The sequence below is a fragment of the Passer montanus genome, unplaced genomic scaffold, assembly GCF_014805655.1.
Source record: "Passer montanus isolate IOZ18808 unplaced genomic scaffold, ASM1480565v1 scaffold184, whole genome shotgun sequence".
In the NCBI taxonomy this organism is placed as follows: Eukaryota; Metazoa; Chordata; class Aves; order Passeriformes; family Passeridae; genus Passer; species Passer montanus.
This window is the reverse complement of record NW_024365826.1, coordinates 84,249-111,005: the sequence shown is the minus strand read 5'-3', so window position 1 is coordinate 111,005 and position 26,757 is coordinate 84,249. Positions and strand designations below refer to the sequence as shown.

Below are 26,757 nucleotides of genomic sequence, written 5' to 3'. Positions count from 1 at the left end.
GAGGAGCCACAGCTGCTCTGGGCAACTTGTGGCAGGGCACCACATTCCTTCCAAATAATGTCGCTCATGAGGGCCTTTGCAGATCCCAGAATCGTTAGGGTTGTTAGTGCTCCCTGGAGATCACCAAGGCAGGGTCACCTGGGCCAGGTGACACAGGAAGGTCTAGGTGAGTTTGGCGTTTCTCCACAGAGGCAGACTCCACGCCCTCCCTGCACAAGTCTGTCCCAGTGCTCTACCACGCTCACATAAATAAGTTCTTCCTCAAGTTGAGGTGGAACTTGCTGTGCTTTAGTTTATGTCCCTAAATGTCCTTCGTGAGGAGAGTCCCCTCACGGAGCGCTCTCCCTTCCTCCCCGCACACTCAGCCTTGACTCAGGAAGGGCAGCCAGGGACCTTCCCAACATGGCGGCACAGCACGGCTCCCCGCCCCTCAGCCGCTCTCAAGATGGCGGCGCGGAAGCCCGGCGGCCGGCCCGAGTGCGCCTGCGCGGGCCCGAGTGCGGTGAAATTCCTGGCGGGGGGAGCGGGAGGTGGCGGCGCTGAGGGCTCGGAGCAGGAGGCGGAGGGCGGCTCGGAGCCACGGCCGCGCTGCCCTGCCCGGGACCCTGCGTGCTGTGGCGGCCGGCGCCGAGCCAGACCCCCGGCGGGCACGGAGCGGACGGGCTGAGGGACGCTCGCCGCCACCTCTCGCAGCGCCAGGAGCCGCGCCGTCCCCGCCGCCGCTGGGACTCCCTCCCCGGGCAGAGCGGGGGAGAATGACGGAGCTCCAGTCCGCCTTGCTACTGCGGAGACAACTAGCAGGTACCTGGGCTGGCGGCGGAGGAAAGAAGGGAGGGCGGCGGGTGATCCGCCGCGGGGGAGCAGCGGCCGGGCGGCCTCGGAGGGGCCGCGGCCCGTAGCGGGGGAAGGAAGGGGCGCCGGCTCGGGGAGGGGGCGGGCGGGAGTGCGTGTGTGTGTGAGGGGGAAGGGGAGATTACGGCCCCCCCTCGCCGTGCTGTGCCCAGCCGGGAGCCGAGGGAACTAGGCCGAGCGGGGGAGGGGGAGCCCGGCCGGCGATTGCTGCCAGGGGAGCCGGGGGAGGGGAGCGGGGCCGGCACGGTGGCGGAGCGTCCCCTCGGCTGTCCCCGTCCCGCCGGGGGAGCGTGGGGCGGCACCGGCCGCGCTTGTGGGCACCCCCAGCCCCCCGGTACCAAGCGTGGAGGACTCCTCGTCCCCTCCCCTTGCGGTCCCGTCTCCCCGGGGCGGGGGGAGAACCGAGCCGGAGCTCGTCCCGCAGCGCGGGGGATGCGTGCGGGCTGATGTTCGGGGGTGTTTCTGAGGCGTCGGAAAGAAGGGGAGGAAGAAGGATCGTTCCCCGTCCCCCGGAACGAGGCACTCCGGGCCCAGGCTGACTCTCCGCACTCGCACCCCTTCCCGAGGGGACCTGCGGTGCCCTCGTCCCGCCTCCCCTCGCCGGCTCTCCCTCACCTCCCGTGCCCGGGAGGGGGAGGCCGCTGGCCCCTTTGTTGTCAGGAGAAGCGGCGGGGGCTCCGCAGGCACCGGCGGGGGGGACATGACCGGGCAGCAGCGGCTGCGGGCGGGGGAGCGGGCGGGACGGCTGCGGGGGGACCCGCGGGGAGGGGCGGGGGGGTCCGCCGGGGGCGAGAGGGCGGGACGGGCGCGGGGGAGGAGGAGTTGGGGAGCGGGCTGGGGGACGGACACGGCCGGGGTGCTGCGGCCGGGCCGGCGGGGTGTCATCGGGGTGTCGGACGGGCTCGGTGTCGCCGCGCCCCCTCCCTTTGTCCCCGGGCGGGCGGCCGAGCTGGCCCGGCCCGGCCCCGCCGAGGGGCCCCGCATGCGCGGGGCCGCACAATGCGGCTCCATGTGTGCGCTGCCACACTTAAAGGGAAACGCGCCGGCAGCGCTCCCTTCCTCCCTCCCCCACTTGCACATGTTCGCCGCATCCTCTGCCTGCTGGGCCGGGGTACGGCGATCCACTCGAGGAAGGCACGGGTCTGCGCGGTACCTTGCGGGAATCGGGTGGCCTTTTTCGGCTCTTACGTAAAATCTGCTTTGTACCCGGTTAAGGAAATGTGTGCCAGGTGTACCTAAACTCGGGCAATTACAGCGCTGGCTGGAGTTGGCCGAGTAGCCATACAAAAGGACAGGGTCACTGGGTGGCACAGGAGTTCCCGGAGGTGGATTTTGGCCCGAAACTTCAGTTAATGTCGTTGGAAGCCGTAGGGTGGAAAGCAGCATTGTTAGCAGTAAGGAGATGAGGTTGCATAACCGAGTATAGCGAGCTGGATGATGTGTTTGTGCATCTCCAGCTCTGTTTTCTGGATTTGGATGGTGATTAGTTTGAGAAACTTCAATATCGTTAACTACTGGCACAGAACGTTTTACCCCTTTAAGGTAGAGGTCTTAAAAAAACCCCAACAAATCTTGTACTGTGGCTAAAAATCGAATACTGTGGCCTTAGTCCTGAACATCAGCATGCACCTGTTAATGCCCTGGTAACTGCTGAAGTTATTAGTGACACTCAGTGAAGTGTCTGCACGTTCAGATAAGCTAATAATGCCTCGGTATGGGCTTACTGCAGGAGCTCCAGACTGGGTGTGATGTGAAGCTTCTCTCTCCCTGTATATGAGCCCTAAAGGGAAACCGTGTACAACAGTTGCTTTCTGACTTGGTAATAAAAAGCATTTGGTAACCTAGAGTAGTTGTTCAGCTGTCTGGAATTTATCTTTTAATCTAGTAATTGTGCTCCACAAAGGAAAGTTGGACATTTGGTTGAAGTCTCTTAATAGTAAGTATGCAGCTTCTGTTGTGGTGTTTGGGGGGGGGGTTTGGTTTGATGTTGGGGTCTTTTTTGTGTTTGTGGGGTTTTTTTTTTTGTTTTTTGGGGTTTTTTTTTTGTCTTGTGAGGTCTTAAGGCCTTGTGTAAGCACAGACTGGTTGAATATGTAAGTACATTTGTGGACTACTAGATCTAGGGGTTAACTTCTGTTTAACTTTCTGCTCACTCTTATCTGAAGGCTTTATGTGCACTGGTAAAAACTGGGGAGCTTTTCTAGTTGCCCCTATTACTGATTCAGCTGTAGTTACTGCAGCCATTTTCTTGCACCATGCAGCTATTCTGGGGGTTTTGTTTCAAGTAATATCAATACCTTTGGTATCTCTTTACATGTACTAAAAGAAATTGAAACCATATTAAAAGTGACTTTGAGTGTGCATGAAGTGTGGTGAGTGTTGAAGAAGAGTCTTGAACTCTTCAAAAGTCTTACGTGGAATAACTGACCTGAGAAAGTTACCATGTATGGGAGAAACTATTTTCTATGTGACATCTGAACTCAGCTGGCACTGGACTGACACTGGTTTTTCTGGTGTCAGGCTGCTTGAAGTCTTAGAGGCTGAGCTTCGTGATTTTCCTTCCCTACTGCTGACTGTCTTCCAAGTCTCACCTGCTCCAACGTGTCCCTTTGTTAATACCCACATTGTTTCTTCTGCCTCAAACCAAAAGCCACCACTCTGGTGGTATTTGCCCCAGTGGGACTGATACTCAGTCTCTCTGCTCCGTGCAGCTTTTGTCTGTATCAGGTGTGGTGAGTCATGGAGTTGTAGCTGGTGGTTGGGTTTTGGAGAACAGTAAAAGGACAGTTGATATGAGTTATGTGCTCTAAGCTAGATTAAATTGCTATAGATCATTCAATTGTGCTTCCATAAGGACAGATCTGAAGTTGAAGCAAGACCTCCAGAAATGAAGGGAGGTTGAAGTGAGAATCTGAAACCTGTACAATGGTAGAGCAGTAGACAAGTATAAATTCTTTAATGGTGAGACCCTGGATATTTCTTTTTAATGCCTAGAAGAAAAAACAGTGTAGGAGAAGGGAGAAATGTTAAACAGTAGTTCTCAGAGTGGCTACCTGTTTGGTCCCCATATGCTTTGGTTCTTAATTATGGGGAAAGAAGGTGTCTGGCACGGAGCACTTTAATGAGCTGTTTTAATTCCTGAGTCCTTTGTCAAAGTATAGGTCAACTGATGAGGCTGCTGGCTGTCAGTGAGATGCAAAACAGTGGGCCTTACTAAACAGAGCAAAACTTGACAACGCAAGCTGAAGTTGCTCCAGTGAGTGTATATAGACAGACTTCTATTTTTTTTGTTTTTGAAAGCAAGCTGGCTTGTAACTTGAGCAGTGAGCTGGTACCACAGCACCATGTACAACATGCTTGTGTGCTTCAGTGGCATGTTCTGGATGCTGATAATGCTCAGAGAGAAGGGACATTCAGTGACAGTCACAAAATATAATTTCAAGTTACATGTGGTTAATTTTTCATCTCCCAAATTCTGTGTGGCTTCACAGTGCCTTTGCTAATGAAATACTGAGCTGGATCCCCCAGGGACTAAGTGTAGTAGCTGTTTTTATATTGACATGTGCTTGCCCCCATTTAGGCACAAGAACAATTCAAAGTAGTAAGAAGTTTGAGTAGTTTTTATGGATTTGGGTTTTTTGTGTTTTAAGTTTTAAGGAAGTGATGATTTGGGATCTCTTAATATCCAAGTCATTTAAAAAGGGTGGTCTAACTAGAGCTGGAGGATCAGATATCTATGGATATCTGTCAAATTAAATGCAGTTCCCTCTCAAATCAACTTAATTGTAAGCTGTAGCAGCTTCTGGAAATATCTTAAAATTCAAACATATTTGTTATTACATTTTTGTTTGGCGCGGTTTGGTTTTTTTGGTGGGTATTTTTTTTTTGTTTGTTTATTTTGTTAAAAAGGGTGGTCTAACTAGAGCTGGAGGATCAGATATCTATGGATATCTGTCAAATTAAATGCAGTTCCCTCTCAAATCAACTTAATTGTAAGCTGTAGCAGCTTCTGGAAATATCTTAAAATTCAAACATATTTGTTATTACATTTTTGTTTGGCGCGGTTTGGTTTTTTTGGTGGGTATTTTTTTTGTTTGTTTATTTTGGGGGGTTATTTTTTATTTTGGGGGTGTTTGTTTAGTTGTTTTTGGGGGGGTTTGGTGTGGTTTTTTTGGAGGAGGGAGGTACTTTGTGGCTTGATAATAATTTGAAATAGAAGCCATGACCTGTCCATTTGTTCCAGGCAGAGTGCTGGAAAAACTAAAAGAAAACAAGTGCCCCTGAACTTAAGTGTAGATCAGTGTAGCACTGGGTAAGCAGAGTTCACCCCTCAGGGGAGCTGGTGGAGGGTAAACTTCTTTTTACAGCCCCAAAACTTTATGTTCTTTAAAAAGAAATGTAGACAACAGGGTGTAAAGCTCCTCTTCCAGTCTCCAGCGCTGTCAAGCCCAAGGTTTTACAGACTGAGGTATGTCTCTGAATACTTTTATTTCATCTTTCTGCCAAATTCTTGCTGACACAGAGACTTTAGAGTAGGCAGACTTGTCTAGTTCAACCAGCAAAATCACCTAGGGAGGACGCAGTTAAATCAGTAGCATACAGTGGAACTAGAAGTGCGAGTTCTCTGTAACATAAACATGGAGCATTGGCTGAAGTTGAGCTGGGTTCTAAATAACCTCCAACTTAGGATACAGAAAAAGCCACTCTTAATGCTTTTCTTAATCATGAGAAACATGGCATTATTGCAGTTTGAAGTGTATGCAGCTTCTATTTCAAAGCAGAAATGTCTAATTAAAAATTAGCAAGTTGGAAAACTGTATTAAATACTTAATGTGACAGTTGAACAATTTTTACTTTCTTCTGCGGAAGAATATACTGGGTAATGTTGAACCAGTTGAATTTTTGGCAATTAGGTAGGACTTTTTAAAAAATCTATTTGAATAGTGAATGGAGAGGAAATTGCAGAGTGAAGATCGCTTTATACATCAAAGCTGAGATGTGTGTTTCTAGGGTGGCTGGTGTATAAGACACCTTTGTTTACAGTTAAGCACTGGCTTACAGAAAGTTTGGCTGTAAGACAGTCATTTGAGTGGCTCTGATGTGAAGTATTAATTTGGTACTGGATTGCCTGTATTAATTTGGTACTAGATTGCCTGGTATCTTCTTTGTGAAGGTCTGTTCGTGTGGACAGTAATATTGTTTCTAGGGTGGCTGGTGTATAAGACACCTTTGTTTACAGTTAAGCACTGGCTTACAGAAAGTTTGGCTGTAAGACAGTCATTTGAGTGGCTCTGATGTGAAGTACTAATTTGGTACTAGATTGCCTGGTATCTCCTTTGTGAAGGTCTGTTCGTGTGGGCAGTAATACCAATAATTCTGTATTATCCCAAAGAATTAGGACTCCAAGGTCCTGCACATGTAAAACACAGCATTTTAATTGGTTCTGAAATTATAGACACTGCTACATACTGTTTTCAGAAGACTCTTTCATGTTTTTAGATGACCATCAGTTTTTTTGGTCTCATGCTTTTTGGGGTACTGAGGTACAGCATGTGTGTAGCAGTCACCTTAACCCCCTGGCAGCACAGGGCCCTGTTACAGCAGATGAGATAATCCTGTTTCTGTGAGGCTGTGCTGACAGAATTATCAAAGCTGCCTTTCTCAAGCTGACTTTATAGACAACATGATTGCTAAAACACAGGCCTTGCTCAGACTCCAATCACTACAACAGCACAGGAGCCTGAATTTCTGTTGCACTGTAAATAACATGATAAATGTGACTAATGGCGAACTTTGCCTGCTACGTGTTAGTTTTCCAAATGCTTCTCTTGTAGGAATAATCTGAACTTTGCATCTTCAAAGGAGAGAATATTTATAACAGCACCACCAGCAAAATTTCAGGGGTGCTGGCAGTTTTGGAAAGTGAGGTTTAGCTAAACTACAGAATGGAAAGGCTTGATGACTCAACCACTTGCTTAAACAGGATGAAGCAATAACCTGCCTCGTCAAGGAGTCACTGCCTTGGCTCTGCCTAGGTCAGCTTACTAATCTTTCAGGGAAAGAACCAAACTTACCATTAGCTCTGAGTTCTTTCCTTCTCTGCTCCCCCCAAACAAGGTACACCAAAGTAAGGACATATCTGGATCTGGCAGTACAGTGATTTATTTGTGTTTGGTTTGAGAGTAGTGGAATGGGAGGATGTTGTTGGAGATCCTCTGAAGTAAGGAGCAAAATTAATACCATTTGAGAAAATGCTTTAATCAGAATTTCTGCTTTGTTGGTAAGAGCTTCATTTGGAGACATTAAATCATGCAAGAACCAACTCAAATGTCTTGACTTGTGTGATTGATACTGATTCCAGCTTCAGTATTGTAGTTATTTGCTGCAGAACTGCAAACTAAGGATTTATTGATTTGCTATATGTATGTACTTAAGAGACACTGATAGGGATAAATCAAGTAGAGTGAATGGTCTTCAGATGAAGCCACATGTAATTATAGCTGATTCTGCCTTGACTTTTCTGTATATTGTTGAAATTTCTTTTTTAGTGCAAGAGAGACTTGGAACAGTACCTGCATATTCAATTCACATGCTGCAGAACTGCAAACTAAGGATTTATTGATTTGCTATATGTATGTACTTAAGAGACACTGATAGGGATAAATCAAGTAGAGTGAATGGTCTTCAGATGAAGCCACATGTAATTATAGCTGATTCTGCCTTGACTTTTCTGTATATTGTTGAAATTTCTTTTTTAGTGCAAGAGAGAGACTTGGAACAGTACCTGCATACTCAATTCACGTGGGATTACTTGGGTCCCTTCTGTGGTTGATACAAGTTGGTTTTTAGTTTCCCCCAAAGCCTTGTGTTAAACAATTTGAAAATAAGTGACCTCCGTAGGTGAAACTTGCTTGCCTCAATTAGGCATTCTGCTCAATTTTCTTCCTGTAGTGTGTTTAATTAACTTCTGTTTTGATGTAAAGTGTAACAGTTTGTTCCTAGCAGAGATGGGGTTCTAGTGAAGTGGAACTGATCTGAAGGGTGGCTGCTCTTCTGAACGCAAGCACCAACCAAATTCTGAAATGTGTGCAGACTTGAGTACCTGGAAAAAGGAGAGCAGGTGGCTTGTGTGAGAAGGAGGGCGTGGGACTCCTGAAACTCTGTCCACTTTTTGTTCCAGTGTATGGGAATGGAATCAGGGCAGCACTTCACATGCAGGCCTTTGCTCTCACCCAGCTGCACTGTGCTTCAGTTTTCAGTGGTGTGTGCCTATCTTTCAGTGTCTGGTCTTGATGAGATTTTACTTAAAGTCTCTAGTAGGCTTGAGCTTTAGGCCATCCTTAAAGTGAAAGTGTGTTCATACTTGCTTTTCTTTCCTACTCTCGAGTCCAAGGCATATCAGCTGGAGCAGAGATCAGATATCCAGGCCTTGTAAGAACACTAAGTATAGCAATCTAATTGAAATGGGGTTCCATAAAAATACCTGCTCTTCTGGACAGAAATGTTAGCAGCTTTTGCACAGGTTTAGAGTAATAATAAAGACTTTTTGTTAGAAACCCTCTGTAAAGGTTTTCAGATACAGTCTCTGTGTGTGTGGATAGTTAAGGGAAATGTATTTCTGTGCTGTCATCATACACCTCATAGGTCAAGCTGGCTGTTTTTTTAGCTGGCTGGCATTTGCTGTTGATCTAGAAGATGGTGCTGTCAGGAGTCATTTAATGGAATGTCTTAAAACAATTCTAAATAACAATGTGGCTCAAGTTAGGATATGCAAACCTGTTATTCATATTATAAGCAGGAGAGAAAACAAGCTGGAAAATTGTTCTTGACTTGCACAACAACTTAGATATTAGCATCTCCCTCAGATGTTAATATCTCCCTGTGGCATAGAGCCTTTTCAGTGGATTTCTAATGTTCTGTTTTTGTCTATGAACCAAACACATCCTGGAACCCTTGGCTCTGTGCAGCAGTGCTTTTTCATGATAAATGTGTATGTGACTGCTCAGAAGATACTTGGATTTCTTTTATTTACTTAGCTTTAGTCTAATGGTAATTAGCTTTTAAGAAGTTAATCAACTTGTCCTGTAAATTCAACTACATTAATAGCACCTAGGATGACACCTGTCTTTCAAATTCCAGCAGTTGTGTACAGTAGGCATCTAAAACTTGAAGTCTCTTTGCAGGTGAGAGAAATAAGTGTGTGTAGAGTGTGATTCATCTGACCTGTTTTTGACACCTGCTTTGGGATGGGATAATCAATGGTGTCTCAGAAACTGATAAGATCTCTTGAATGCTGCTGAGGGTGACCAACTCAAATGCACACAGATACAGGTACCCATTGAATACTTGTCTAACTCTTAAGGGTGGAAAGAGGCATCAAACGTGGAGGACAAAGTGGAGGTGGCATTTCTGTTACACTGGGTGACAGATGAATGTGGCTCTGTGCTGCAGTTGACCATGGGCAAACACTGATTATTCCCTGGTGACATAATTGCTTCCTTTTGCATGTGGGTTTCCCAATCAGGGTTCTTCCAGTTCTTTTTACTACCCTTGTTTTTCCCTTCCTTAGAACTCTTCCTCTCAAAATTCAGAACTTACTGGGAATGGCTTTGTTGTGGTCTTTTAACAGACCTTATTCAGCCTCCATTTTAACCTGGGTAGTGTAACTGTGCTGGATTCTGGTCTGATGTGATACACGGCATGCTTCTAGCAGTCTAGTCAAAGAAGGCTGTTCAGGAAACATTTTACCTTGATTTCTACCAAAATTACGTGGCTGATGGTAATTTGAGCACATATTCTGAATTTACTGCTGAGAACCTTAATTCTGGAAGCATAATTTCCAAAACTTCAAGCAACACTGGCATTCAAAGGTTTTCATCAAATGAGTATGTTTTGTAATTCCAGTGATTTGGACAGGAAAGTAATTTGAACACCACATTTGCTTTGAAAGAAAAGATTTGTGGGTTTAGTAGGCACAATGTGGTCCACAGTAACTTAAGTTTAGATATTAATGGTAAATGCATTGAAGGAGGGGGAAGCAGACCTTCCTTCTGTAGCGTGGGATGTTGGAAAAGGACTGGTTTCAGTGTGTGTACACAGAAGGGTCCATGTGTGAAGAGTGCTGCAGGAGGAAATGCCTCAGAATAGGTTGTGACTGTTGGTGCCTGTCTTTAGGACTCCCAGGTGAAATGGTGCACGGGAACAGACCGTGGGCTGGGTAAACTGGGTTGCCAGGTTGGATCAGTTGCTGGGTATCTGTAGTCTAGTTGAGACTGTCTAAGAGCTGGTTTTGGGACCTGTGAGAGAGAAATCTAAAGGAGCATTGACAGTGTCTAATGATGTGCATCTCCATGGGCTTAAGGCATTGTGGAGAGCTCAGCTCCTTAAGAACCAAGGCAATACCAAAGACCTGCAAGTTTCTGGTTGGTTGGTGTGTTAAGACTCAATTTTCTACTAAATAACTAATCTGAACTTCCAGTTGTCTGTCTCCAGATATGCCATGTCTCCTATGACCGTGCAGATACAGAATATACAGAATCAAGGAGCTCAATTTCTACCTTAATTCTAGAATAATGTGATGACGTTACTCATAAAATAAACTATTTACTCAAGTTTCTCTGGTACCTTAATTCTCATACTAGTGGCAATTTTAAGGAATTTGGGCTAGTGCTGCTCTCCACTTGTTTGCAAAGCTGAACTATAGCCATGGCTAGGAATTTGGGAATAAACCAAAAATCAAACAAGAAACCTCCAGCCTTGTCCTCTGTCCTTTCGAAATCTGCTTCCCTAAGGAAGTCTTCACAGGTATAGCTGAGGAGATGGCAAGTGAAGCAGTACACAAAGATGTGCAGCACTGCACTGAGATGCAGCTTGCCTGTTATTGTGCAACCCTTCTTAGAAATTGTCTGAGCTCAGAAAATTTGATTTGTTAATGTCTGAAGTGCTGCCCTTATTAAGGAGTAATGTGTGGAGCACTGGAAATTAGTTAGGCCAGGCTAAAGTCAAACCTAAAGCTTCTACTTAAATGATTGGTAGAATCACTGCTAAAGATGGTTTTGTCTTTCTTACTTTAGTCTCCCTTCAAAATAATTTCGATGTCCTTCAGAGACTTAATCAGTTTTAAGTGTTGTCTGTTTGTCACTCCCCTGGTGGCTTTCAGGAGTGTGTGCATGTTTGGTGCTATGTTTTGTCTCAACTTCTTGGATGAGCTTGTGGAGCAAGACAGAACATGATGAAAGATGAAATGGAGAGCTTGGGGAATACATCTCCACAGAAAGATCATGTTACTTTATCATAATCTCAGCCCTAGTTCTGTAAAATCTGAGATGTACAGCTGGGTCCTGCATGGAGGAAAGTTTTGGGAATCATAACTGACCTCAGTGAAGTAATAGGACTATATGGAAGTCACAGTGTGGGATACAGAAGAGTCTAGAATGAGGATTTTAGTGTGAACTGCTGAGACAACACAAGGCTAAGGTGCAGCAGTTACCAAGTGCTGGTATGGCCTGCTTGCTCTGAGAGCTGTGTAAGCCAGCTGGATGGTTTATCCAGAGGCCTCAGCCAGGACTTGGGCTCCCTAGACTGGTTTTGTGTTGCACTCTGTTCACTGGCTGCACAAAACTCAAACACTATGTAATTTACTAAAGAGGCTGCAATTAAAAACCTATAGGAGCTCAGATTTTTGAAAGCTTTGTACTGTAATGTAGCTTAAAATACTGGAAGAGTTGATATGCTGTGGCTGTCTGGGTGAGACGTCAGGCTGAAAAGTTTGGATGCCGCACATAGCTCTTCTAGGGAGCTGTGGGCCTCGTTGTGCTTAGTCATTTCTGTTGATGCTGTTTTGCTCTGGGATTGGTGAAGTCTCTTGGCTTATATAGAGGCAGTTTCAGTGAGTGTGGGAACAACTTTAGCTTGATGTAAACTAAACACTGAAACTGGAAGTGCAGCCCATGGTACTGTGTTGGCTCAAGTTTAAGGCAGTGGTAACTTTGTCTGTTCTTTTAGCCCTTATTAAAGCAGAACTGAGTGTGTTGTGTGGCAGATCATGTGGAAAGGGAGCCATGGAGCTTTAAAATCTGTTCTGGATTTAAACAACTCTGTTGGATTATGGGCCTTTAGTCTTCCTCACCTCCCAAATCAGGTATTGGATTTAATCCCAGGTTCAGGACTGGGATTAAAGGAACTGAATGTCTAATTTATAAGCAGACACTGGATTCTGTTCCAAGTATGTTGCTGCTTGGCAGCTGTCCAGGTGTGTGCTGCTTTGGCTGTCAGCTGCTGCTTGGTCTGCAAAGGGCTGTACCTGAAACTGCTTCTAGAGCGAGTGCATGTTCTGGATTTTTGTTTTCTTCTGCTGGGTAGAAAAATGCTTATTAAATAATCAGAAATGCAAAAAATACTGTCAGAAATGCTAAACTACAGACTAATATATAGTGGTTGCAAGTAAATGGCATTTAGTTAGGCATGGACATGATGGAAATATGTTAATGTACTCATTCATGTTTAAAAAGTACAGCATAGCTTTAGCTGAAAAAGAAATCCCAAAGTAAAGCTATTGGAAAAATAATGTGTAAGGATCCAGTTCTTCATAGGTATCTGGCTTCTCTCCTTTTCCAGGACTTCTAGGGCAATTCTTCAGCAGGGCTTTGTAGAGGACTGCCCTAAGAGCTTGTTCCCTTCTCCCTGCTTGGAGAAGGGAGCTGAATCCTTTGCTCTTCCCACACTTGTCTAGGGGAGCTCCTGTTCAGGCTGCAAGCAGCTAAGGCTGTGCTCGGTGGGGGCTGGCTGTCCCCCTGCCCCGGCCATCCCCCTGCCCCGGGTGCAGCGTCAGTGACACCGGCCTGGCAGCAGCCCTGTGTCACTGAGCCGTGTGTGCACCTTTTGTGCCCTGCCTGCATCGCTGTTCCTGTGGGGTTTTGGTGCATGGATTTCACTCCCGTGTGAGGCTCGACTAGTGCAGAGAGAGGCAGGAGACAGGTGGTACTGCTGGTTAACTTTTCTGGTACACAACACTCACTATATCCAGGGAAAAAAAACAAAGCCAAACAAACCTTGGGCCCTTGGTGTTTGCAGGTTTTAATGAGTAGCAGCTACTGGCATGGTAAAGCAGCCAAGGTTGATGCTTTTCATGTCTCAGTGCAGAACTTTCCTGAGACTTCCTTTTTTGTCTGCCTGCCAGCCATGTTGTTTAGTTTAACATAAATAATCTGGATGGAAAAGCTCATTTTTAAATTGCTGTTGGTAATTCTGCATACCTCTCATGGAGAAGGTGTATGAGCTTTTATTCATTGTTTTTCCTAAGAGTGTTTCTGCAATCAGCAGCTGTTTGAGCTGTGCTTCAATACTGCTGTCATGGAAGGAAAATAACCTTTTTACAAGCTGAGACTGATGGCACCTCCTGTGAAAAAAGTGATGTGCTCATTTGCTTTATAGGCAACATCCACTGAGCAATCTTCTTTAACTGAAGATTTTTGTTAATGATTGTCCCTTTCATACAGTTTACAGATGTTCTACATTAAAGGAGTTGGCATCCAGGAATCTTATTCCTTCTCCCAAGCTCTCTTGCAATGTAGTGCTACATGGTCCTAGGTGAGAGTCAGAGTGTAAGAACTGTCTCTCTTTGGGAATAAATACACAAAAAATGTTCTGAACTACTTAGGGATAAAGTAGTTTGAGGCTGAGACAGATGTAGAAAGAAATTGAAATAGCACACATTGAGAAAAAGAAGAAAATGTGTATATTTGCTTTGGAAATAATGTGGCATATTTAAATAGAGAGAAACATTCTGAATTTTCCAGTCTTAAGTTCTGGCAGTCTTTAAAGTCTTGTCAGTGTGCAGTGATAACTTGCAAACAATAAAGAACCTAAATGTGAGGAGTTTGAGTTACAGCAGTTCACACAGAACTCTGCACAAATCCTTTATTCTCTGTGGAAATGCAGAAATGATGGCACTTGTGTTACACAGGCTTAAATTCAAGTTTGAAAGTCTTGGGTGAGATAGTAAAACCTATTATTTGAATTCTTACTTCTGTAGTTACTACAGTGGGTATTCTGTATTACAGTATTAAAAATATCTGAAAGGATGATGTAAAGGTCCTGAGCAGAGATGGCTTTTTTTACAAGCAATAGTCAATTTTTTAAATGAAATCCTGCCTGAAAAAGCAGGTTATATTCGACTACTGAGGTGGTGGAACTTTTAATAGACCACGCTGAAGAAATGTTTGTATTAAGGAGGTAGTAAGAGACTGGTAAAACTCTCTTTTAATGTGAAATACTCACCTAGGCTAAGATTAAATGGTTATTCAGGCTTGTGCAGCTGTTTCCACGAAGTTTCATAGATACCAGAGTCTGAAAACTGATTTGCTTAGAGGAGGCCTGGCCGTGCTGTAGCTTTTGGGTTTGAGGTTTGCCTCGTGGTTAGAGAGACTGCGATGTTGCCTTTTCTTTCAGGCGTTGTCAGGAAAAAACGTGCTTGGGCTCAGTACCCAAATCTTTGTCTTGCACCTTGGGTGCACTGGTGGCTGACCTTCTCTCCTGATTACACCCTTCTGAGCACCTCCTAGGAAAACTCCTTTTAATATGTCCCTTGAGATTTTAGAATTGAGGCATCTTTGTGGGTAAGTTTGACTAAATTAGTAATGACTAAAGTTGATATTCCTGCTGTCTCCCTCTTCAGGACCTTGGTGTCATTCACGTGAGCTGAGCACTTTGTTTGCCCAGTGTCTCCTCTTTGTAGAGCAGCACCTCCTAGGAAAACTCCTTTTAATATGTCCCTTGAGATTTTAGAATTGAGGCATCTTTGTGGGTAAGTTTGACTAAATTAGTAATGACTAAAGTTGATATGACTAAAGTTGATATTCCTGTTGTCTCCCTCTTCAGGACCTTGGTGTCCTTCACGTGAGCTGAGCACTTTGTTTGCCCAGTGTGGACTTAGACTCCTCTTTGTAGAGGTTGAATTGATTATTCTTGCCTTTTTTCAGCCACACTTCAAGTAGTTCAGAACTTAACTGGCCACCAGTGATTGCAAGCTTATGGGCAAATCAGTTTGGACTTAATGGCAGCTTTTTCTCTAGAAAGGTACACGGTTCTCACTTCAAGTTCCTCTAAATGTGCCTGAGGGCATTATGAGGCCCTCTGAACTTAAGTCTTATGGCTTTTAGGTTTGCAGAATGGGAATATGTAGACGAATTGTTCTGTGGAGCAGACTGAGGACTGCATAGAGTCTGACAGGTTTAAAATAAGTATGGTTGGTTGTTTTTTGTGTGTGGGGTTTTTTTCCACAATAACTATTCTTAATTTAATCTGGAAATTACTGACCATTTGAAAGAATGACTTCTTTCCCCCTTCCTGTATCCTGAGTACCCAAGATCTGTCAGGACTTCGTATGTACTGTTAGAAATGCTGGATGAAGAATTTGAATTTGGTATAAATATGGCATTTAATATAACTTCTGATTTGAAGCTGTCAGTTAATAGATGTTCTCACCTTCCTACCCCTACCACTGGATTGTAGGCAAAACTCATTTGAAATGTTTCATTCCAGGTCTTACAGGTTTGGTTTTTTTCCTGGAGCAGATCTGAAAACACAAGTTCAGTGGAGTCTAGACCTAGCTGTGACTTCACTTGTGTGTAGCTATTTCCAGAGAAGCTCCTATCTGGCAATAACTGTATGAGGTAGCCTATACACTTAAAATGCTCTGTAGCTTATCACTGATGGAAAAAACTGTGAAGCAAAAGGAAGAAATAAAAACACACAACTCCATATCTGAGCAGCATAGCAGCTTATCTTCCATGTTCTCTTGTACTAGTTCAAAATATAGTAAATCATTATCTCCAGAATTCACTGGCACAGGCCTCAAATGCTTTCAGAGTCTGAAAGAAAAATCATTTGAACAAAATATAATGTTGCTTTTAAATAAAAATATAATGTGACTTTGGTCTTCTGTCAACATTTTCTAGAGTTAAAGACTTCAGTTAAGCTGGCTCCTTGGGGGTCTTGTAAAGCTCTTGTATTATTAGAAAGCCTGTTTCCTGGCTCAAACACTCATTGGTATCTAGTTTAGGAGACCATGTCCCATAGTTGTGTGTTGTTCTGGCCCTTCTGCTCATGTTACACTCACAGAATTTAGGGTCAGCCATGGTCCCAGCTCTGGCAAATGTTTGTGGTGGGGGAGCTGAGGGCACTCACTCAGGCCATGAGAAAGTGCCAAATGTCACTTTGGGGTTTTTTGGTCGTGTATGTACACAGGAACAAAACCAGCCAATGTGTATTCTAGACACTTAAAGTTACTCTTAAATTCTTTTTCCTACACAGAGCTCAACAAAAATCCAGTGGAAGGCTTTTCTGCGGGCTTAATAGATGACAATGATCTTTATCGATGGGAAGTCCTTATTATTGGTCCTCCAGATACACTATAGTAAGTACTGATACTAACACAGAAATGAATGAACTCGGATTTACTCGTTCTAGTCTGCTCCTAGTGAATAGCAGCTAACCAAAACCTTGTGCTAAATCAGGTAATGCTCTTCTGTTGCTAGCAGAATACCTGTAAATAGCTGGATTTGCTATGTAGAAGTTCTAAACTGCTTTGCTCCCCTGGGAAAATGCAACAGTGATCTCTTTGTACTTGTATGGAAAAGAAAGACACTTAGAGGCAGCTTCTGTTTTCTTTCACATGTAAGTAAGGCAGATAAAATCCACTATTTGTTGTCGCTGCTGGGAGGCTGTAGTTCAGCTGATAGTGCTGTGTTGAACCATTACAACTTCGTGTGTGTGATGGTAGGAAAATATTAAATTCAAGTGGGATGTAGTTGGAGGAAACCTCAGAAGTCCACAGAATTAGCTTCGAATCCTGTCAGATTGAGGCGGGAGAACTTGCAAGTGTGACCTGGAGTACCTCGGGGTGATCATCTACTCCAGTTTCTGGGAAAAGGCTCTCTGCCCGGGAGAGGCCACTTTAAAGTGTGCTCCTGAAGATGACCTCTGTTCTCTTCATTAAGCTGTTGCAGTGGTAAACTACCCATACAAAAAGCCTAGTGACATTTACTTGAGGTCAGTTTTGGTTGCAGCATGGAGTTCTGTATGTCTGTCAGCAGACTTGGAATAAGTATTTAAATCCAGTAATCAAATTGCTTGGCTTTTCCTCAAGCTCACTGTGCTGTGGTTCTCATGTCTTGCATGAGATGGTTTCTCCAACTTCTGTTGACTTTTTCTGAACATGTGATATTCTCATGGCTATTTTATAAATTCTGTCAGTAATTAAATGCTGCTTCTAATTGATTGTCACCTTGGGTATTAAAAGTTGCAACAGTTGTTGTTTTAACTCCATTTTTATAGGATCCTGAACTTTTTTTTGAGGCTTTTAGGTAAGAAGCTCTCTTCTGTTCCAGTCCCTGGTTGCTTTTTTTCAGGGTAGAATTACACTGAACCCTTCTCCCCTGGGCTGTTTGAAAAGGATGGTCACATATAATAGTTTAACTTAAACAGTATTCAAACATCAGTCTCATTCCCACTTTATTTATTCTGAGCTTACTTGAAAAGACTTTAGACTTAGTGCATTACTCTATGACAGAAACCCTTTTATAAGGAATATTGCTAAAAATGGCATTGATCTCCCTTAATTGACAGCTGTATTTCATTGACTGATACCTAATGTATATCCACTTTAAACCTGTATTTATATGCAGGGATCCCCTACAGCCTAGTAGGGGATCTGCTCCTTTCAAAAGGGAAAGAAGGACGTTTTCAGTTGGAAAGAAAGGGTTTGACTGGTTTGGGGCTGTCAACAAATGCAAGCTAGCTCTCCTTTGTCTTGACATTATGGATGTTAAAACAGTGTTTTTGGAATCCTTACCTCTCCTGGGATGAAGGATTCTTTAGAAACTGCCTGCCATTTCTAAAACTTGTGAAAAATAAATGCTGTGGGTTCAGATCCCCTCAGCTGCTTCAAAGAGCCAAGTTTCTTAAAGGCAATGCTTTTCAGGGTTGGTTTTTTTTTGTTTATTTCTTTGGGGTTTTTTGTGTGGTTTTTTTTTGTTGGTTTTTTGGGGTTTTTTTTTTGACACTTGCTAGGACTGCAGCCCTTTGGTTAAAGCTGGTAAAACATGTTCTTTTTCTCAGTAGCCAGTGCACTTTAGGGACTGCTACTCCTTTACAAATACAGGAAAAAATCTGCACTGAACAGTTTTTTGTTCACCACTCCTTTTGTCTGTGTGGCTGCTGAGGAGCAGCTTGTCACACTGTGCATCTCATGCCATCTTCTTTGGAGGTTTATGTTCCACTTTTTGTTCTGCCTTTGCAATTCCAAATCTTGTTACAACCTTCAGTTAGAAGAAATGACAGTAGCAGGACAGATATTATTGACATTAGCAAAGTATTCCATCTGTAAGCCTTTCCATCTAATACAGACCTTCACATTTTTCAAAAGGCACTATTCCTGGCCTGTAACTCCACATAAAACCTGGATGTCTCTTGTTTATTATTGTTTTCCAGTTGAGTGGGTAACTAATGCAGAACACCTCACTGTCATGCCTGAGTCACTTGAAAAGGTGGCATTGGAAGTCTTTTAACATTTAATGCTCTACACACAGCCAGAGCTTTCTGCATTTTTTCACTGGGGCTCACTGCTGCAGACTGAGACCACAAAATTAGGACTGAGGCCTCTAGCAGAGGAAAATGGATGTCTGCTGGGCTGGACTTGAGAAAGGCAGTTATTGGCAATACCTTTTTTTTCCCCTGGTAATAAATGTACTGTGAGGAAAAAAATATAAGTTGTGATTCCAGATGGTAAATTCCTTGGCAGCTTTTTTGATTCTCCTCCCACCCCCATGGTTTTTCCCCTCTGGAACATCTTCCTGGTTCTAAAAAAGATCATTTTGGGGAACTGGCAGTATCTTGTGAAAGGATCTTCTGAATGTAGAAACTCTTTACATTGCATATGGAAGTGTTGATACTGTTAATTACCAACATGATGTTAAGTTGTGTGAGGTGTAAACTTAGAACATCAGTAAGTTCTGATCTTCAGTTTAAGCTTACAAGAAACTCTACTAAGATATTTTTGATTCCCCAGTGAAGGTGGTGTTTTCAAGGCTCATCTTACTTTTCCAAAAGACTACCCACTGAGGCCGCCAAAAATGAAATTCATCACAGAAATCTGGCATCCGAATGGTAAGAAATGTCAAACTTTCAATTTCTTTTTGTAGTTCAGAACTAAAATGGAGAAAGTGAAGACAAATAGAATACATTTCTGTTCATGTTAGGAATTTGAAACTCTGCTTTTACTTTGCCATCCTCGCTTAATAGAGAAGTAATAACAATGGCAGAGTTTTTAATAGTGCTACTCTGAGAGCATAAAATACTCTTAAAGTATTTTCAGAAGCTGTTCTGAGTAGGTTCTTGCATTCTTGGTAATTGTTCAGGGATTTTTTTCTTAATTTTTTTTCCAAAGTGCAAAATTCTAGTCTGAGGAAAAGCTTGACTTCTATAGCTGCCTTTTGTTACACTTTCAGTTATTTAATCTTGCTGTTACTGACTTGACAGCTCAGTAGAAAGCCCAAGGTTGTCCTCATCTAGTGAAGCATGAAAAGATATCTTATAGTCTCTCTAAAGGAGACTTTTCCTAATGTCTCATTTACCTATGGACTGATGGAGATTGGATGGGAAGGTAAAATAAAACAGAAGATGGTTTTACTGGGAAAGAGAAATGTCCTTCAACTTCAGAAGCTGTAGATGTTCAAAGATGGGAGGAGACAGTGCTCCCAGCAAAAGGACAGGGAATATTTTAATGCTGTGTCAGTTTCAGCTCTGGAAATACCACAGCACTTGTCAGGCACTTTCTAATTCCAGCAGTTTAAATCATATTTCAATGTGTTCCAGTAATATCCAGCTGATGCTGTTGCTGTGGAAAAAAGTCACTCTCGAGTTTGCTGAACTTAACAGAAAAGGCTGTAGTGGAAGCCTGTCTAAATAAATAATCTTGAGAGCTGCAGTGTGATGTTAGGCTGAGTCCTTCCTCCCCACGTGCCCTCTGTCAGGAGTCCAGGCACATTCAGACTTGCAGCAAGCCCTGCTTACTACACTTTAAGTTCTGCAATAGTTAATTACTTTCCTTCTTTATAAAGTGTTTTCACTAAGTGTTTCAGACTAGCTGGAATGAAGATGAGCAGTTCATGACTGTCCTGAAGAAATGCCAGCATGTTGTTCATGACTGAAATATGCCTTGTTCTATTTTGTAGTTGACAAGAACGGCGATGTCTGCATTTCAATTCTTCATGAGCCTGGAGAAGACAAATATGGCTATGAAAAACCTGAGGAACGCTGGCTTCCCATTCACACAGTGGAAACTATAATGATTAGTGTTATTTCTATGCTGGCAGATCCCAATGGTGATTCTCCTGCTAATGTTGATGCAGCGGTAAGGCGTTCCTTGGTCTGCCAATTGTCTGCAGTGTACAAACCTTGCAATGGACTTCTGTTTCTGGTTTAGCAAACAGTAAGGCTACCATTGTGCTGGGAAAAGCAGTGATGTTGTCAGACAAAACTACTAATTAGCCTTGGGAAGTTTCTTTCACTTCTCTAGAGCAGTCTTTCCTGTCCCGTGGATTAGAGCAGTAGGTTTGACTGTGAAGTTCTGTGCTCTGAGAAGCTACTCAAAAGCTTTACTGGGCATCTGACCTTCAGCTTAACAGGGAGGGTTGTCCCAGACTAGACTGACTGGCTCAGGAGTGAGGAAAAATGGTCTGATTTACAGCCAAAAACCAGGGTGATTCTGCAGGTGTGAGATGGAAGGGTTTGATCCAGCAAAGTGTTCTGGACCATGGCCTGTGCTCTGTGTGTGTATAAACACAGCTATCAGCTCTCTAGAGGAGCAGTGTTTAGAGCAGAATAGAAGAATGAGGCTGAAAAATGTGGTGGGGAAGGAAAAAAGTCTCATTTCTGGAAGGGCATAGAGGGCAGACTTTAGGCCCTGCTCATCTGACATAAGTGACATGCTCTTGAATTGCAGTTCAGCACTGAGTGTTGCCTTCTCACAAAAGAGAAGTTCTAGCTCTTTTAACTGTGGGAGTGAGGAAGAATGAGATGGGAATTGTGAGATGCAGAGTTTTGTAATGGAATGTTAACCTGTTCTGTCAGCCAAACTATGCCTTCCCAAAGTGGGTGGCAGCTTAGTACTTTCCTGGAGCCTTTGATCTGCTATGTTAGGAGTATTTTCAAAGGTGGTTTTGAGCTCTCTGAAAAGTCATTATGGGAACAGACTCATATGAAACAAATTTAATAGGAAGAAAACAGAAAACAAAAAGTTGCAATGAACAATTTCCTCATTTATCCTTTTTAAGTGTTGGATGTCCTGTTTTGTGTCATGTTACTGGTGGAAACAGACACCCAGGAAATATGGACATTTCCTGCTGAGAGCACCAGGAGGAACAAGTTAATAATGAAATACTAAAAGTGCAATTAGAACTCCTCAGTTCACAAACTCATGTGTGTTGAATGTAGCTGGCCTAACCCTGGAGAAAGCACATGGTTTTTCAGTTCCTGATATCACACTTTTTGTATTGTGCCCCACTCTGACAGCTGCTTCAGGAGTGGGTTTTTATATTTTGGTTTTTTCCTTAGGAAAGTTAGACACAAAATGAATTTGCCTTAGGGTAAAGGTCAAAAATGAAACCAGCTTTTTCTAGCTCAGCATGAAAGAATCAAAAAATCCAAATTTTAAGATAGTAGTGAGGCATCACTTTGGATGCTAGAAACTATTTTTTGTCTGTGGCATTACATGTTTCAAGGAACTTCTGAAGTGCTACTGGAGCAGTTGGTTCTCCTGCTGGATTGTAGATCTCTTCATATTAGCAAAAAACATACTCAGGGTAATGAAGAATCAGCAGCTCCTGTGTTTAGTACAGTAATAAAATTTGGCAGTTACTATAAGATACTTTGTCTGCTGTCAGTAGCTTCTGGTTTTAAGTGAGTTTAGTGAATAAGGTGTTACAGGCAATTCACAGGATTATAGGAGCAGGAGATATACCTGCCTTCAGGAAAAATGAACTACATGTTGGAATACTGTCTCTTGGAGTGGGAGAAAAATGAGGATCAGGAACCTGAATAGATATTTTTAAAAACAGATAGAACAGTTCATGACATTTTTGGAGATTCAGCTGTCAAATTGGACACTTTGCTTGCTATTCAAATCTGAACAATTCATAGAACTACAAATAGAAAAAGTAGAAACAAAAACTAAAGCTCTGAAGCTCAGAGGGCACAAATTGAATGCTTTTCTTGGCTTTAAGCCATCTTGTGTAAGCTGTCCTATGTCCCAGTCCAAGGAACCAAATGTTTGCTGCATGAATTGCTGAAAAAGAACAACTAATTAGTAGCCTTATTTGTGCTTTCATAGGAAAGTTAAGATATGCTGGTCTCTCCAATGTGCTGATTGTTTCAGTGAACTTGGAGGTGATGAATGTTAGGTTATGCCATTTATCACTCAAATCTACTACAACCTTCAGGTGGGGGTGAAGAGGTGTTGTGTGCTAGATTGCATCAGGTGAAACAATGTGGGGATTTTAACCCCTTCCCTCACCCCTGCAGTAACAATATATTGCTTGTATCAGAAACTCAACTTTTCATGAAATAAGGGGTTCTTTATATTTTCCCCACCACTTCTGACTGGAAGGCAGATGTGCACCCAGCACATCAGTCTTACCCACACCTGATGCTCCTGTGCTTTCATCTGAGCTCCTTGTGAGCCTGGCACAAAACAAACCTGGCTGCACTTTCTCGTGTAGGTTTTTGTGATACCTTGATGTGTGCATCTCTGGGTTCAGACTTCCCTCTTTACCTATCTTCCTGCTCATCTTTATCTTGGCTCTTCATCTCTGCAGTTCTGAAATCAGATCCCTGTCACAGAGGCCAGCCCTGTAGGTGAGCTGAGTGTTCTCCTAAGGTCTTTCTCACAGAGCCAGTATCTTACAGCCATGTCTAACTAGGAGGTGTTTGCTTTCCAAGGACACTGCTGTGCCTCTTCTAGATACTGTGACTTCTGTATTTCTGTCCTGGAGTGTCCTGGCTAGACTGAAGAGAAATGAAACTGTCTTTAAAAGATCTCAGAGTAACTGTTGGCTCCACAGTACCTGTACACCTTTCTCACCACTGCAGTTATAGACACTGTCTCTAACACATAAAAGCTTGAGGTCTGCAGGTTGAGTTTGCTGCTACTTTGCAGGCTGAAGCAAATAGATTTTAGCACAGACAGTGTGAAATACTGGTAAGCCACCAGGTTAGTCTTGGAGTGTGCCTAAAATCCAAGGGGAAAATTACATCCTCACTGTCTTGTAAGCAGCTGGCACAGAAACCCAGAGCAAACTTCAGAAAGTCCTGAATATCACAGGTTTTCAGGGAGGAGCTCAATGATTGTAAGCAAATTTAGGTGTTGACTAGATGGCTAATGTCTGAAAACATAAACAACAAGAGTCTTCCTAGAGCTTGTACAACTCCTTGTTGTAGGACTGACATCTGAAAGCTGTCTATTCAATTACAGAAAGAATGGAGAGAAGACAGAAATGGAGAATTTAAAAGAAAAGTTGCCCGCTGTGTAAGAAAAAGCCAAGAAACTGCTTTTGAGTGACACTTATTCAGCAGCTAGTAGCTTCACTTTTTTCAGGGTAAGTATCCTTCTCAAGACAAGTCAGTTACCTGAGTTGAGGATTTCCTGCTTAAGTGTTGCTGAACTATTTTTCTCCCCCTCAAAAGCAAAAAGAAACCCCCAAACCTTTCTTCTCAGCTGCATGATCTCAGTGAAGCTCTTTGCCTGTATGCAGTACTAAAGACTAAAAGAACTTAAGTGCACTTGACAGCCTGTTCTGCCAAAATTGGGGAACTTCTCTTGTATTCTTGTGTTTTATGCTGTTCAGAAGTTGAACTTCTCTTTATCAGAATTCATCCTGCTTTATTAATGGCACTTAAGAGGTTACTGGAGCTGTAATAGAAGGGGGTGACAATTCCTTGGTATTCATTATTGTGAAGAACGCTTATTAGAATCTTAAAAGCATCTTAAATCTTGTTATCTCAGGAGTTGTGGATTATCTTGCAGATGTTGGTGGCATGTTGCACATAGGAGTTAAATGAGACTTCAGTGAGGTTGCCAGGAACCACTGAGAAGGGTTTGTTTCAGGTATCTAAGAGAGTTTTAACAGAGTCTCCTGGCACAGCAGAAAGCATCAAATGGAGATATTACCAGTCAATAATATCAAGAAAAGTGGTGTTCTCTTCAGCAGCCCAAAAAACATCTTTAGTGAGGAAGGCTTGGGAATAGCTTCATAAAAACAGCTGTGTTCTGCTTGGAAACTGAACTGTGGCATTTGTGAGAGCTTGGACAAGTTTTGACCTGAGAGTAGCTGACGTGATATTTGCATTTTTTGCCACCCTGTTAAAGAGCTTCTGACTCAAGATATTTACTCTAATTTACACAATCCCATCTCAGTTTTAATGGGACTTTTTTTTAATAACCTCTTGTAGAAAGCTCTATATTAAAGCATGGCCCTTAAATCCCTGGCCTTTGGTCACTTTATCTTGGGTATGCCAAGGAAAAACTTCCTCCATGAGCTAATAATTTCCCACTCTTGCTTTTCAAAGCAAAACAGAACTTCATGTTGAAGCTGCCTTTTCTTAATGGTTGGTTTGGCAAATAAACTGCTCTGACCCATTTGGCTGGCAGACCCCAAATCCATATTTACTGGTTACCTACAGCATACATAATTCACAGGGACAGAAATGTGGCACTGTGTGTAGTTCAGACTGAACCAGAGCAGCTTACTGCATTCTTTGGCTGGGTAGTTTTTTTAAATCACAGTTGTACAGGAGAGAGTTCCTTTCTTACCCTCCTGTAAACATGGTGGGGGGGTTGGGGGAAGGCTCCATCTGTGACAAATTAGTTCTGCAGTCCCTCTTTGCATAAATGTTTTGATTGAAAGGAACTTTTCTCCAGTATGGATTAAGCACAAGAAATGCTTAATATTGATCAAAAGACTAAGCAAAGGAACAGAAAGTCTTGTACAACTGCCTGTAACTGGAGTGCAAGAATTGTTAATGCTGACTTTTTTTTTCCTGTCTTGGAGAAAGGGAGTAACTGTGAGTAACACTCCAGAGTATCCTTAACTAACCTCAGCTGTGTTGCCATGTTGAACTTAGCTATAGTGAAACAATGCTCTTGACAAATATTTTAAGTAATTGGCTGTGTTGCTTTTCTGGAAGGCAAAAGCTTTTCTAAGTGTGGTGACTCCTCCCAAGTGAGCGATGGGCAGGGAGTTGGATGAGAAGGGGCCACAGCTGGTTTCAGACCAGCCCAGTGTGACTGGGGGCTGTGCTGTCAGTGCTTGCTGAGCACTGCTGTGCCACTTGTCCCTGCCTCTCACAGTAAGTAATGCACAGACTTTTCAGTGCTCAATCTGCCACGTTTAGCCCTGTGTGTGAATAATCAAAGCTTTGCACGCTGCGCACTCGACAAGCAACGAGTTACAGGAGCCAGAAAGTGCTAATTGAGCTTGGACACTGTGCTGAACTAACTGCAGTCTTTCTCAGGTGATGAGTTTGGATTTACCCATCTTCTGTTCAGAGGTATGTGAAGCTCTTGAACAAGTAATAGTTAATCTTCGTGAGCTTGAAAAGCTAATTAACATCTTGAAAATAATTGAGGGTGAGGAGGGATTTATTTTAATGCCTGTGATTTCTTTGCAGGTCTCCAATTGAGAAACATGGCACTGTTTTTTTTCCTGCACTCTACCCACCTATTGCTGGACTTCTGTTGTTACAAGTTGGCAAACACTGGCTGGAACTGGGCTGCAATAAAACATGCCAGTTATCAATGCTGACAAGAGCCTAACAAGTGCCAACACAAGATGATTACGCATTTTGAAATCTAATGAACTGCTTTAACCTTCAGGAAGAATTGTAAAGATGTGTACATAGCACAACATGATCCGGATAATATATATACTGTTCATGTACATCCACAAATACACATTGTACCAAATAATGCTGTCTGTAGTTAGGGATAGAATTGTGTAAATTCTAAAGATTTTAGCAGGTTTTTTCTCTCCCTATTCATTGTTTCCTGAGTTAAAAAAAAAACAGCAACTTGTGAAGCATGTCAAAACCAATTAGGATACTAAGTTGGTTTTTTTTGGTTTTGTTTTTTTTCCTCCCACTTTAATTTTCCTTTGACCCACTGAGGCTTAATTAAAATTTCTTGCTTATTAAAGTTTAGTATCTTTTTTTTTTTTTTTGGAAATGTGGTCCCTTTTATTTTCCCCATCAGAACTTACAATTTTCCTAATTAAACCCTGAAAGGATTTGCTATCAATTACTTGTGTCTTCTTTTATGATGACCTTTGTAGTCTCAAAGGTGCTTTTTTTTCTTCCCACCCCTTTTTTAAACCCAATTATTCATCCTTCTTGAATTTGGTATAGCAATAAAACTGGCCATGGAGCACCCTTGAGCAGCCTGATGGATTTTTAACTTCCAAGAACTTGAGTGCTTTCACTTGGAAGTTTGGTTGTTGACTAAGTTAGTCCAAGATAGGAATGAGCTGCTTTTTATGGGTGAAATTTTTGGTTTGCCTTTTTCATTGCCTGTTTGTGGGGTGGGGTGTGTGGGGGGGAGGCTTGTTTTTTCTCAAGGTTGAGTTCAAGCATGCACATCTGTAGGCTTTCAAATGACTAACTTCTGGGTTTGGTATCAAAAATAGTTTCCCTCCTTTACTCTTTTCTGTGGCCCTTCATCTGCTTTGCCTTCTACTTCAGAGTTTTCCTCACCTAATGTACAAAGAAAATGGCGATGTATATTTTCATGTAATTTGATTTTTGGAATTCTGTCACCTTCTGTAGTGAGTTCTTCCAAAATATAATTTTTTCCAATAA

General features: G+C 42.9%; 1 protein-coding gene across 2 annotated transcripts; it reads left to right on the top strand.

Annotated features, from left to right (window-relative positions):
* The first annotated feature begins 484 nt into the window (after window positions 1-484).
* On the top strand, window positions 485-26,757 carry UBE2G1 (ubiquitin conjugating enzyme E2 G1). Of its 2 annotated transcripts, XR_005627145.1 has the most exons (7): window positions 485-801; window positions 16,165-16,267; window positions 18,920-19,017; window positions 20,085-20,263; window positions 23,381-23,504; window positions 25,420-25,455; window positions 25,576-26,757. XR_005627145.1 is itself a non-coding variant. In XM_039705774.1 (6 exons), exons 1-5 carry the CDS (start codon window positions 756-758, stop codon window positions 23,465-23,467), a joined length of 513 nt encoding a protein of 170 aa, XP_039561708.1. In that variant the 5' UTR covers window positions 486-755; the 3' UTR covers window positions 23,468-23,504; window positions 25,576-26,757. The 2 variants fall into 2 exon arrangements, 1 of the variants encoding a protein (XP_039561708.1); XM_039705774.1 differs by lacking the exon at window positions 25,420-25,455 and having other exon boundaries at window positions 486-801.

What these genes read in the sequence shown, in the direction of transcription:
- UBE2G1 (XM_039705774.1), top strand. Translation starts at nt 756, where the DNA reads ATGACGGAGCTCCAGTCCGCCTTGCTACTGCGGAGACAACTAGCAG. An exon ending in AGAAATCTGGCATCCGAATG is followed by an intron (nt 19,018 to 20,084) that starts GTAAGAAATGTC and finishes TCTATTTTGTAG; the next exon opens with TTGACAAGAACGGCGATGTC. An exon ending in CTGCTAATGTTGATGCAGCG is followed by an intron (nt 20,264 to 23,380) that starts GTAAGGCGTTCC and finishes ATTCAATTACAG; the next exon opens with AAAGAATGGAGAGAAGACAG.